General features: G+C 38.3%; 2 gene segments (V, D, J or C); both read left to right on the plus strand.

Annotated features, from left to right (window-relative positions):
* Positions 1–2,306: 2,306 nt before the first annotated feature.
* Positions 2,307–3,998, plus strand: LOC127159872 (immunoglobulin heavy variable 3-7-like). The segment is given in 2 exon segments: positions 2,307–2,418; positions 3,694–3,998. Coding segments are annotated over 2 exon segments (351 nt in total).
* Positions 3,999–12,933: 8,935 nt separating this feature from the next.
* On the plus strand, positions 12,934–13,404 carry LOC127159787 (Ig heavy chain V region 3-like). The segment is given in 2 exon segments: positions 12,934–13,007; positions 13,088–13,404. Coding segments are annotated over 2 exon segments (363 nt in total).
* The last annotated feature ends 1,349 nt before the right edge of the window (positions 13,405–14,753 follow it).

The following is a 14,753-nucleotide window of genomic DNA, read 5'->3' on the forward strand; positions in this document are numbered from 1 at the left end:
AACCACCCTTATTCCCCTGGTCTGGGGAGCCCTCAGACCTGCCCGCTGTCAACTCGTGGTTCCAGCGGAGTGAGGCCACCTGGAACCAGGCTCATGTCCACCTCCAAAGAGCTGTCCGTCACAACCAGACTCAGGCGGACCGCCGGCGCCGACCCAATCCACCCTACGAGCCAGGACAATGGGTCTGGCTTTCCACCCGGGACCTACGTCTTCGACTACCCTGCAGGAAGTTGAGCCCCAGGTACGTGGGTCCATTCAAAATTATCCGTCAAATTACCCCAGTATCATTTAGACTTGATTTACCTGCCGAGTATCGCATCTCACCCACTTTCCATGTGTCTCTGTTAAAGCCCGCTGGTCACCCTGGAGGGACGGAGATTCTAGATGAGACCGCTCCGCAGAGGCCTGCCCCCCTGATCATCGATGGCGAGGAGGCGTACCGAGTCAATACCATCCTGGACTCCCGACGCCGGAGCGGTCATCTACAGTACCTGGTCGACTGGGAGGGCTATGGACCTGAGGAGCGGTCTTGGGTGCCCCCCGAGGACATTCTGGACCCTTCGCTTACCAGAGACTTCCACGCCAGCCACCCAGATCGGCCAGGACCCCGGGGTAGGGGAAGACCCCGGCGTCGGTTGCCTCCTCGTGCCAGGAGGCACTCGCGGGGGGGGGCTCTGTCACGAACGCGGTCTCTGTGACTCCTCCCGCCTCGCGCCAGCGGGAACCCTCACCCGAATATTGACTCTATTTCCCACAATCCCGTGCCTGGGGACTCTCTCTTCCGGTTCCGGGTCGCCCGGGTCACTTCCTCTCTGGCGGCCATTTCAGCGTGCCTCGCCGGCGCGTTCACCGCGAAGTTTTGTCGGCTATGTCCCCAATCCTGAGCGTTTTTCTTTCGGACTGTCTCACTGTTGCCAACCGGACTGTTTATATCGTGTGTGAACCTTTGCTGCCTGTCTTGTATCGACCCCCGCCTGTCTCACGGATTACTGCCTTTGATCGCCGCCTGTCCCGACCATTTGCATGGACTATTACTACTCGTTTGTCTTTGCCTTCACCACGTCAGTCTGCCATTGTTGACCACAGCCTGTTTTCACTGTCCGATTTAATAAAGCTGTTGCGAATGGATCCTACGCCTCGTGATTCGTCAGTAGCCTCGTCACAGATACATTAAACACTATGTATTACACTTAATTTGTTTGTTGAATATGTTTAATCAAAATCATTGGTTGTGCTTATGTTGTTTCATTACCAAGAGCTGGCTATTGTATTATTGAAATTTTTGGTATATGCATATATTTAGCTTTCACTATATAATTTTGTGTTGATAAATATCAGATTATAAGATCTAGATTGTACAATAGTATGTATAAATTTTGTGCTTACAGACTTATGTTGTCCCTTTTTTCTAGAAATCAATTCCAGATATCAAATAAAATAGATTAAATGTCAAAAACATGAATTTCTATATGCAAATGATATGCAAATGTTCATCTGCTCCATGTACTAAAGTGAAGTGTGTCTGGGGGTCAGAAGGAGAAATTCACATCATCTTAAACCATGATCTTCTCATCAGCTCTACTACTGCTGACAGCAGCTGCATCCTGTGAGCTTCACTGATGCTTTATTAAACTCGAAATAATCTTCATAACTGTTTTGAGACAAAAGTACTAATGACACATTGGTTTATTGTTGTTTTCAGGTGGTGTTTTCTGTGTTGAGCTCACTCAACCTTCGTCTCTGGATGTGAAACCTCAAGAATCATTCTCCATCTCCGGCAGGATTTCAGAATCAGGCTACTGCATTCACTAGATCTGTCAACCTGCTGGAAAAGCACTGGAATGGCTCGGATATCTTTGTAGTGGTGGTGGCACTAACATTAAAGACTCAGTGAAAAACAAGATCAGTTTCACTCAGGACACGTCCAAAAACACAGTGTTTCTACAGGGAAATAATTTTCAGACTGAGGACACAGCTGTGTATTACTGTGCAAGACAGTCACAATAACTAAATAAGCCACAGCTCTGTACAAAAACCTGAACACATGAATCAGATATACATACTACTATCCCTCATCACCTCATCTCAATCTATCTATCCATCATCAAATAATGCTTTAAAAACATTAAAAACTTGATAATTTAACATTTATGCAACATGTTCTCATAAATTTCACAAATACAAACACATTTTTGATTTTTATCAAGGCCCAATATGTTTTTCACCATTTTTTTCTGTGCACAGGTAGAAAAAAGTAATGACAGATTGGAGGAGGAGTTCATGCAAAACTGTTACATATAATTCCCATAAGTTGCATTGTGCCATAAATGTGTTCACTGACTGTGGTTCTTGTAGAGGAGCATTAATCAGCAATGACAACAATAATCAATTCACTCCTGTTATTACTATTTTTACATGGTTTGTAACTCATTCCTAAATAATATTAATATTGTATTAATGCATAAGTATTTTTAGCAAGCTCACTATTGGGTTTACTTTTTAATAGTTTTACATTTTGTTGTATTATATTTCTCTCTTTTCCACAGATATTCATTGTCAGACATTCACTCAGTCTCAAGATGTGGTAAAAAGACCAGGTGAATCTTTTCGTCTGGTTTGTACTGCCTCTGGATTTACATTCAGCAGCTACTGGGCAGCTGTGGTGAGACAGGCACCTGGTAAAGGACTGGAATGGGTTGCAAGTATTGGCACATCCAGTTCTTCATCTCCTATTCCCAGTCAGTTCAGGGCAGGTTCACAGTGTCCAGAGCTGATTCCAGCAGTCAACTGTACCTACAGATGAACAGCCTCAAGACTGAAGACACTGCTGTGTATTACTGTGCAAGGAGAGTCACAGTGAATGAGTTCAGTGTCAAAGCAATACAAAAACCACCACCTTTCCTGTTGACTTCACTTGTGCTGTTTCATTTCCAAGAGGTGGCGCTCTTGTCAAGCAGTTTCAAACTGACTCACTGACCGAATGTTTTCTTTATTGACAAACAATCCAATTTAAAAGTCTGAAGAAACACAAATAAGTCTTACAGTAATTCCATCACAAATTATATTATAGTGTTTGCATGCTTGTGAAAAATAATTACTGTGCAACACTAGACAAGCCACAGCTCCGTAAAAAAACCTGAACCCATGAATCAGATATACATACTACCATCCCTCATCACATAACTCTCAGTCCATCCATCCATCAATCAATCAAATAATGCTTTAAAAACATTAAAATAACCACAAAAATGTAACATTTATGCAACATGTTCTCATAAATTTCACAAATACAAATACATTTTTTATTACTTTATCAAGACCCAATATGTTTTTCATCACTGCACATTTACTAACTTTGGCATCCATTTTTTATTCTCTGCACTGGTAGAAACAAGTAATGACAGATTGGAGGAGGAGTTCATGCAAAACTATTATGTATAATTCCCATAAGTTGCATTGTGCCATAAGTGTGTTCACTGACTGTGGTTTTTGTAGAGGAGCATTAATCAGCAATGACAACAATAATCAATTCACTCCTGTTATTAATATTTTTACATGGTTTGTAACTCATTCCTAAATAATATTAATATTGTATCAATGCATAAGTATTTTTAGCAAGCTTCCTATTTGGTTTACTTTTCTTTTTAATAGTTTTACATTTTGCTGTTTATCATATTTTTCTCTCTTCCACAGATGTTCATTGTCAGACATTCACTCAGTCTCAAGATGTGGTAAAAAGACCAGGTGAATCTTTTCGTCTGGTCTGTACTGCCTCTGGATTTACATTCAGCAGCTACTGGGCAGGTGTGGTGAGACAGGCACCCGGTAAAGGACTGGAATGGGTTACAACTACTGGCACATCCAGTTCTGACAAGTACTATTCCCAGTCAGTTCAGGGCAGGTTCACAGTGTCCAGAGATGATTCCAGCAGTCAACTGTACCTACAGATGAACAGCCTCAAGACTGAAGACACTGCTGTGTATTACTGTGTGGGATAGTCACTGTGAATGAGTTCAGTGTCAAAGCAATACAAAAACCACCACCTTTCCTGTTGACTTCACTTGTGCTGTTCCATTTCCAAGAGGTGGTGCTCTTGTCAAGCAGTTTCAAACTGTCTCACTGACTGAATGTTTTCTTGACTGACAAACACACATTGGACTTGGCAAATTAGACTTGACTGACAACAGTCCAATTTTTAAAGTCTGAGGAAACACTTTACAATACGGATGCACAAATATGTATTAATTCATTCTTAACTGATGCACAGCTAATCATGAGTTAATATAATTCATGAAGAACTAGAATATTTATTAATAATTACTGCATCAGCAACAAATGAACATTCTATCCACAAGTTTCCTACGTCCCATGAGGCCTTGCGTCAAAAATGGGAGCAAGTAAACAGTAGTAAACAAGCGGGAGGTGACACTCATTCATTCAACAGTTGACAGTAGTGATGGGCAAATAAAGCCTCTTAAAGCACTTACATTTTCCGCTGAGTGTTTCGGGAAAAGATTCAAAGCTTCGAGTGTGTTGGAAACTGCGCGATCTGGTGGTTAGTAAAAAATAAAGCAGCACAAGCCTGTGAAAGAAACACCGTCGGAGGAAACATTCACCACACATCCCACAGATCGACTCATGTAACGTGAACAAATAAGTCTACAGTAGGCGCGTTTCCATTACAGATTGCGCAGAGAGGCATATGCGTGTATCTTCACAGAAGCAGCGCAGAGAGTCGCTTCAGAAACGTGTGAGATGCTGCTGGTATAAACATAACATCAGCTCCGGTGACTGTCAGAGCCGTTACGCGTCGCAGATGCCTGCAGCGTACATAGTAAGCATTAATATCAGGGAAAACCCCTTATACTTGAGAGCAGCTACCTATGAAGTGTTTCTTGGAGTTAATGAAGAATGATGTTTACATATGCCATGTGACCTGTAAATGCGAAAAAGCCGTTTCCATTGCAGTTTTGCGAAATATTCCTTTTTCGAATTGCCTGAAAAAACACTATGGAAGTTTTTTCCTAACAACATTAAAATGAAAAACTTCAAATACCTTAAAAGATCAAATAATAAATCAAACTCTCAAAACAACTGCTTAAATGAGAAATCAAACGCTCAAATTATCAAATAATAAATCAAACTCTCAAAATGGCTTCTCAAATGAGAAATCAAATGCTCAAATGTGATTTAATTTCCTCATTCGGGGAAGCATTTACTATATTAAAAATCAAATTAAAAATAATTTGTATTTGATTAAATTTTCACGATCAACCCAGTATAAACCTGTCATAATTAAATCTATAATTCAGTGCTCTAATGATAAATCAAATGATCAAGTGATAAATCAAATGCTCAAATCAACATCGCAAATTATAAATCAAATGCTCAAACGGAAACCTAGAACGCCCATGCAAATGAGGAGTGCCAATCAACTAGCGTGGGCGGAGCTTAAACAGTGGAACAGTTTGGCGACAATTACTAGCAGCACTATGGCTTTTCAAGGCATAATTTCAGATTTGCGTGCCCTATGCCAAGATGTGTCCTTGGGAAGGGTTAGTGAAAATGTTGTGGAGTCAACAGTGGGACATCTCCTTGAGAGAATGGGGGAAATATCGGCCCTTACAGACAGCGAGGTCAACAGCGTGGCAGTTGCAAACCTGAACAAGCTACTGAGGCAACTGCAGGTACAAAGAGTCAGAAGAATTTTTAATGTGGAGTGATTCGTTCAGTCGTGCATGCGCAACATCCTATTAGGTTCTGTATTGGAATTAGTTCACCTGTTTCAAGTCTTCGAGTTTTTCCAGAGGACTGGAGAGATGAACTAATCAATTCTTTTTCCAGCTCACACTGCATTGGTTAAGTTTATGGGCCGTGATGAACAAACAACTCAAACCCAAAAACTTGTCAGATAAGAGGTGAGATGAGCTAATCATAGACTACAGACCCAGGTAAACAATGAATTAATCTTTTCTGTTTCTTACAATATTATAGTTTTGTCTTGTTTGTAGTGTGATCAACGTTTGTGTAAGCAGTAGATGTGTTAGGGAAGTAACTCGTAACAATTATATTTTGCTAAAATTAACGAAATAACTCAAAAAAAGATTCGTTAATTTTGCTGAACAAGACTTTTCCTGACTCGGTAAAATGATTCAAACTTCCCATCACTACTGTTTGCCTTATTTTTTAATGCGTAAGTAAAACGATTTCTATGAATGTGTTAGACGTCTGGTTCATTAGGGAACTAAGGAGAAGAATACACTTATTATGCTTTTACTGCAGTATCTTTAGTTTCACTGTGATATGTATAGTAATAGCACAGTGATCACCAAACTTACTATGGTTTTTCCACTGTAATGCTAGTTTTGATGTGCTTTTACAACAGATACCACAGTAATCACTACACTTACTATTCCATGCTTGTAATACCTTTTAATGTAAAAAACAAAAAAATTTGGTATTTTATAACCTCTTGCAGTTCATTCATATCAGTTTATAACTTAAATATTTTGCTCACAGATCATTATTAACATTCTCTATATAATTTTATTTTCTTTCCCTTTTTTTTTTTTTTTTTTTAGCTTAGCTTAAAGGAAGCAGTCAGCCCAGTCTTGTTTGTGGAGAGGTCTTCATTTAGAAACAGAGAAGACAGAAAGCTGCAGAGGGAGACATTTGCAGTGGTAGGTCTGTGTTAGTTGTACCCTTTTATCAAACATTCCTGCTGTTATAATTTGCACAGAATATATATAACGTATATAACATGTTGTTTCTTAAATTTTTGCCCTGTCCAAATACCCATACTTGCAGTTTTTGCACTTGACCCCTTGACTACTTATATGACGTATTTCCTGTATTTGGCCCAAGTGTTGAAGTGAACATGAAAATCACAAGTGTGTGTTGAACTTTTCATTACCTGATGGGACACACTTATAGTGTGGTAAAAATGCAAGTGTTTATGGAAATTTATTTTTAGTTTCAACTTTGCATTTTAAAATAAACTTCTAAATGTCTGTTTAGTAGTCCCTATAACAGATGTCAGTTTAATTTATGGTGCTTCTAATTAAGTAATAAAAAGCAGTTGCAAATGATGTACAAAATAAATATACTTCTCTTTGCATAAAACGTGCAACACTTTGTTTTACTACCAAATTATTTGTAATATCTAATTATTATAATTATTATTAATTTTTAACTTACATTGGAAAGGTTTCCGTGACCTCTCACAAGATCTCACGATTTATTCCAAAACATGATGCATGATGGGATACGCTAAGCCTCCTGAGCAGTATTCAAAATGGTGTGAGAATTTCTTGTTTTACAGAAGAGAAGGAAGACCAAGGAAGTTATATGTTATAAAAGTGGTTTAGTTGATATAAACAATTTACATTATTTAATTGTTTTGTAGATGTTGTGTGTAATAAATTGTTGATTAATAGTTGATTGGTTTGAAGCAAGGCCTTACACTACACAGACTTTGTGTTTTAAGATGGGAGCAGGAGGAGTCATGAACTTTGGAGAAAGATTCTAGAAGAAAAAGACACATTCACTGCAGCAATAGATGAATTCTAGAGGCAAATACTCCAGTCTCTGAGAACTACACATGGCACTTTTGCCTTTGTAACACTTTAAGTCTTACATAATGAAATTCCTTTTGCAGTATTTTAACCATTTTACTTTGTACAGATGATCTCATCAGCCAAATTAGGGAGTTTGACCAAGTGATGCTCAAGAAAAGGAGAGAAAGAAAAGGATGTTGTGAATTGTCTTCAAAGAAAAAGCTTCTCAAAAAATCTTAAAACCTTAAAAAAGGTATGTGTACAATACCTTAAGGGCCACAGTTGCTCAACGGACATCACACAGAACATAAGCTGAGCTGACTGTCCATTAAACAAATTCATCTGTGTTTTTTTTTTTGTTTGTTTTATTTTGACCAGGTCTGGGAACTGTCTGAAAATGGGATGTCAGGAGTGAGAGATCCTCTGGCTGAGAAAAAGCTACACCACATTGGTGCTGGATATCAACCACAAACTGTTTACAGACACAAGATCATGATGGGGAAATGGATGGAAAAGAGCAAGACACCAGTTTAGATGTGATGATAATGAATCATTATTTTCTCAAACAGTATCAAATGTCTTATATGTACCACATGATCTGTATCAAAGTTGACTGGAATGGATTGTGTGACTTTAAGGACATTTCATCACTCATTTGTGTGGCTTCAGCTGCAGTGAACTGATTAATATATGATGTTAATGTATTTTTAATAATCCATTATTATTTTTCTTAAATTTAATTTGTCTTGATGCTACTTTATCAACTTTATGCTGTATGTTTCAATAAAATGAATATGGTGAATATTGTGTGTTGAAGTCTTGGTAAATAAGATACATTTTACTAGGTAGGCTCATATGTGTATATTTTATACTTGGAAAAACTACATATAATTAATTACCAGGGTTGTTTTTACTTAAGACATAAACATTTTTGATCAGATTAATGATTAACACCAAAAAGTTATTATTGTATATATTTAGTGACAAATATGCACATTTTTGGTGAAATAAAGGGAATTACAAGATGAATTATTTTGCATGACAAGATGCTACCATGGGCTTTATTGCTACAAACACTTAAGGGATAACTGAGAATGTACCAGGAATGATCAACATGCATCTTGTACTGCATTAAAACCAAGAGCATGCACAGTACTGATGCCCCGCCTGTGAGGAGCAAGATAAGGGGGTGAGGAGGACATTTTTACACTGATTTTTACTACTGCATGAATTTGTCCTTGTGTAATAGTAATAGTGAAATATCAAATGTGTATAAATTGTCTTTGATTGCTGCTTAACAGTGGGGAATAGATAATGGAAAGCTGTTGCAGGTTCATCCATTATATTTATTGGTGTTAGGGGTAGCAGACTGTCCTCCTGAGGGCACCGAGGAGAGACAGACACTGTGTAATGCGGTGCAACCCGCTCTTCCCTGGTAGGGGCTGCCCTCAGTGGTCCTGAACCTGCGGAATGGGCTGTGGATCTGCTGGGTGAGGAAGGAGATAGGGGGTCACCCGTCTCCATTCCTTCCAGCAGATCCAACTGCGAACCCCAAGAGTGCAGCAACCACTCCGCCTCGGCGGCAGCAGGGCCAGCACTGGTGAAGGCTGGTGAAGGCTTCCTCCTCAAAGAAAGCCTTCTGGGAGTGGAGCATCCGCAAAGGAAGGAGCTCAAAATGTGGACAGACAGCTCCCTCAGGAGCCGACACAGCGTGCTGTGTGTGTCCCCTCTAGTAATGTACCACTTGCAGGGAGGAACACACAGCCGCTTTCCCCACTCTCTTTATTGCCCTTGCTGTGAGATTTACCAGTCATCACCCTCAAATGAAAGTTGTGCAAAAACTGGCACGAAAAGTTTTTGCACAAAAGACAGAAAGACAGAAGCTGACACCGGCTCCGCCGCACATGCTTTTGTGCTTCCTGGTCGCTTCCGTCACCCGCCCGTGATGTCTCGCCCTTCAGTTGGCCAGATTACACGTGTTCATAGCGTGGTCTCGCTGTAGGTGTTCCCATAGCATTTTCAGAAGCAGCTTGAAGGGGAACTACTGATTTTACGACAGAGGGCACTGTCAACAAAAAAAAAAAAAAAAAAAAAAAAAAAAAACTTTGATCCATAGAAACAGACCGGCCCATATTTCCCCAGAACATGCTGTTTCACACGTGAGTTTAAAACATTCTAGCTGCGCTCCCAGAGAGTTTTTTTAGGCGACCGTTATTTAGAAGGTATAGCCTTATTGTTTCCATGGCGACGCGTCGTGTTTGTCACGTGACACAACGCAGCCAGAATAGCGCTGTATGACACATGTATCACTTTTATATAGTTTTTCCCTTTTTATTATTAATATTCACAAACGTGCCAAATGTATTATGAAATATCTGATATTCCGATTCTGAAATATGTGCAAGTAAATGTATTTGGAGGTTTAAACACTTTTATAATGAGCGTGTTAGTTGATCTATGCCGAGTGATGGGCGCCGCCATGTTAGTTCGCGCTGAATCCAAGCTGTGGGATTTAAAAAATTCATCCTCTCCTCCCGAAAAACATTAAAGTAAGTCTCTGGTGACCTGGGAGAAGAGCGGAGTAAACTTTATAGTTACCTACACAATGTGTATATGATATCAATAAAACATGTCGTCAGATTACATTTGTAAGGATCATTATTGCCGCTGCCATAGACATCGGCGTGTATTTTGCTAACTAGAAATGCATCGTTTTACTAGGACTTATGTGTATGTAAATGTCTGAAACCTAAAATAAGCATTACATGGTTGAAAACACGGAATAGTTGCGATAATATGACAAGCGCTCAGCGCGTCTGATCTGGTTTAGCGCCAAAGCAGATTTGAATTCAGCAGTTGATCACGTGACGCGCTGAACGTTCGAATCACACCGGTGTGATCGTACGCTCCAGGGACCAGCCAAGACTGATCACACTGGTGTGATCGTACGCGTGAAAGGGTTAAATGCCATGATCACTGATATATCTGCCCTGAATGACATTGAAAAAATAACCCAAAAAAATTTATCAAGTTGAATCACGTGTTGCACTGTTCATACACAATCTTAAATCATAATTATTGGGTTGCATATGCAGAACTGCATGCAAATATTCCTCCTCCTCCTCTTTACTTGAATATTAAGATGAAAAGAAGCAGTTTGTTCTCGCACATCTCAAATCTCGATCACTTCATCTCTTTGGTTGTTGCTGCTGCTGCTGGCAGCTGTTTCTCATCTTTATAACTTCAAAAGATAATTCATAATAAAAATACTTGGTTATACAAAATTATATTTGTAACATGACCATATTTTTCATATTTTTAACATGTTTTTCCCTTCAGGTGTCCACTGTGTTGAACTGACTCAGACTGATTCTCTTGTCTTAAGTCCTGGTCAGGTTTTGACACTGTCCTGTAAAATCTCTGGATATTTAGTGACCGACAGCAGCTACTGCACTCACTGGATACGACAGCCTGCAGGAAAAGCCCTGGAATGGGTTGGAGAGATATGTGGTAGTGGTGACACATATTACAGTGATAAACTGAAAAGTAGATTTCAAGTTACAAGAGACACTTCCAGCAGCACAGTGACTCTGCGAGGACAGAATATGCAGACTGAGGACACAGCTGTGTATTACTGCGCTGGAGAGAGAAAACACAGTGATACAAAACACAAGCAGTTCTGCTCAAAAAACATCTTGAATTAAATGGGTAATAAAAAGTCCCCCATACTGTAAGAATATGAAACTGACTCTTACTTACATCAGTGTTTTACAGCTCAACAAATGTCCGAGAAATGACCCGCAGACTTTGTTGATGTAACCTAAAAGTACAGTAAATTTAGTTTAATCATATTAAATAATATTTTTGACTTGAATACAACCAATGCATTAGAAGTTACCACATGACATGAAGGAAATTTTTTCGATTACATGTAATGGTTTGCTATCTATAGTCAGTTATAAAGTGAAAGTTGAAGTTAAAATTATTAATTTTTGATGAGAATATTGCTGATATTACAATAGAGGGCACTCTCTGCCTTCATGAAAAACAGATTTTAGCAGATCAGGGATGTTGAATGATTAATGCAACATAAAACATATTGCTAACATAACTGAATAATTTATAGTCTTTCTGATGTAGGTCCAACAGAACCATACTTTCAGAATCAGTGTTATTACAGTCAACTAAAACTTAAACTTCAGGTATTGATTCATATGAACTCACTCAGCCTGAGTCTCTGACTGTCCGTCCTGATGCCACTCTCACTATCAACTGTAAAGTCTCATATTCAGTTACAAGCTATGCTACAGCCTGGATTCGTCAGCCTGCAGGAAAAGCTCTGGAGTGGATTGGAGTGATCTTGAGTGATGGAAGCTTATTCTACAAGGATTCACTGAAAAACAAGTTCAGTATCACCAGAGACACTTCCAGTAACACAATAACACTGCAAGGAAAGAATATGAAAGCTGAAGACACAGCTGTGTATTATTGTGCCAGAGAAACACAGTGACAGACACCAACAGACTCCCTGTACAAAAACATCATCATAATAAGGGCATATTACAGAACATTTATTCATTTTACAACTGTTTGAAAGATGTAACTTTACAACAAATCAAAAACTGTATAAATAATACACATACATATTAATACATATTATATATGTATATATTCATATTTCAATTATTTAGAGTGTTAATGTTTGCTGATGTAATATTCATAGATTTACATTGTTTCATTTGATTGAAAAGAGTTTAAAATAAATGAAAATATTCTCAGACACAGCAGAGATACGTTTTGCTGAAACTTTTCAACATTGTGTAATAAAGAAGCAAAGCAAGTTTTATGACATTTGGTTATTTGTTGAATTGATTAATTTATCTGATCAAAAATGAATAAGCATGTGAATTCAACATTTTTGAATCAAGATGAAAACATGAATACAGCGTTACTGTTTAATAGAAACACTTGTTCCCACATGAGACTATTTCTGTTTCTCTTTTCTTGCTGTGATCTGTTGTGTTTAATTCAGTTATCAAGCAGCAGGATACACATGTTATCTAGCTGACACTGCAAACAGCATGAGCACATGTGTGGACGCAACAAGTACAATCAACAAATGAAAATAAAATGCAGAATTTTTTTTTTTCCTAATTTGTGTCCTATTTACAGAGAATTCTGTATATAACAGTAAGCAAAAATATATTTATAATTTTAAGCAATAACATATATTTTTTTAATCAATAAACACTGGTAATGGTTTTTCATATTGTTCTTGAATAGTTTGGCCTTTCAGTCATAATTGCACCTTGTGACCCTCAATGCAAATCAAAACAACCCTGAATGTCTGTTCAGTATTTATGTGCTGCTGATTGGATCTGAAGTGTTACATCACCACTTTCAAGATGAAGAATTCACTCTGTTTACTGCTGCTCTCATTCAGCCTACAACGTGAGTTTCCTACATGTCTATTATCAGTTCTAGAGTAAACAGATTACAAATTAAATCAGTTTTTTCAATCTTCTTTTTAGGTATAAAATGTCAAAGTATGGAGTCCATTGAAAGCACAGTTGTGAAAAAGCCTGGAGAAACTCTGACTCTGTCCTGTAGAGGATCCGGGTTCAGCTTTGACTGCTGTAGCATGCACTGGATCAGACAACAAGCTGGAAAACCACTTGTGTGGATGGGACGTGTTTATAGTGACAGCAGTCGCTATGACTATGCTGAATCCTTCAAAGGTCGAACTGAAATCACCAGAGATAATTCAAAGAGTATGGTGTATCTGAAACTATCAGGCCTGACAGCAGAAGACTCAGCCGTGTATTTCTGTGCAAAACAAGCACAGTGACACAAAGGTTTTGTACATCTGAACAAAAACCACACTGACTGTTTTATCTCTTGTTACTAGAAGTCAACAGGTGGCAGCAGAGAATTACGATGAAGGACACAACAGTGTTTAATGATACACAAAAATAAACACAGTGATAAACCACAAGCAGTTCTACTTTAAAATATCTTGAATAAAAAGTAAAAAAAAAATCCTCATACTGTACATAGGAATATAAAAGTGCATATGAATTATATCATATTTCAAGAGATTTTTTTTTTTTGAGCATTTTTATCAGAATACAAGTTGCAACATTATTAGAGGCCTTTAAACCTTCTGCTGCAGGTCCAACAGAAATATGATTTCTTAACTACTGCTATTGTTGCTGTCAAAAATTATTTTCAATGCAGTATATCAATTATATCAAACCCTCAAAAAGAATGAGAAATGTTGGAGAAGAAAATTATATAAAATCAATTCATGTCCACTTTCGTGAAAAGTTCTAAACAAAACATGTCATAAAGTCTCTAATGATAGCAATAAATGATATGAACCCTAATATTAATATTATTGTAGCATGTAGATTTGATTAGTAGCTCTGTATGATTATGTAAATGTCCTGTTGCATATTTAAACAGCAGACATGAGTCAGTTTATACATTCATCTGATCACTAGAGGGAGTGAAGAATCACTTCAGTTCATTCAAACTGTGCTGTGAAACAAACCATGATCTCTTCATCTTTACTGTTGCTTCTGGCAGTGATATCCTGTAACCCACGTAGAAGGCGACGTTCTCACAACCTTGCGCAACGTTCCCTAAAAGTTGTCTAAAGGTGACGAATGTCCCGAACATTTACAGAACATTGGAGACGTTCCTAAAACGTCCTCTTTTGGTTACAAAAGTTCTGGTGCTCAATGTCCGTTATACGACTTTAGGGGGACGTTCCATTTTGGTTATTTTTTGGTCACATAAGAACGTTACAAAGAGGACATTTGGGACATTTACAGAACGTTCTCACATGGTCCTCTTTTAGTCATATAATAACGTTCGCAATATGACTTTAGGAGGACGTTCTATGTTGGTTATTCTGTGGTCATATAAAAACGTTACAAAGAGGACATTTAGGACGTTAACAGAACGTTCTCACATGGGTCTCTTTTAGTCATACAATAACGTTCGCAGTATGACTTTAGGAGGACGTTCTATATTGGTTATTCTGTGGTCATATAAAAACGTTACAAAGAGGACATTTAGGACGTTAACAGAATGTTCTTACATGGTCCTCTTTTAGTCATACAATAACGTTCGCAATATGACTTTAGGAGGACGTTCTATATTTGGTCCTCTTTTAGTCATATAATAACGTTC

Source organism: Labeo rohita, chromosome 3 (assembly GCF_022985175.1).
Source record: "Labeo rohita strain BAU-BD-2019 chromosome 3, IGBB_LRoh.1.0, whole genome shotgun sequence".
Taxonomy (NCBI): Eukaryota; Metazoa; Chordata; class Actinopteri; order Cypriniformes; family Cyprinidae; genus Labeo; species Labeo rohita.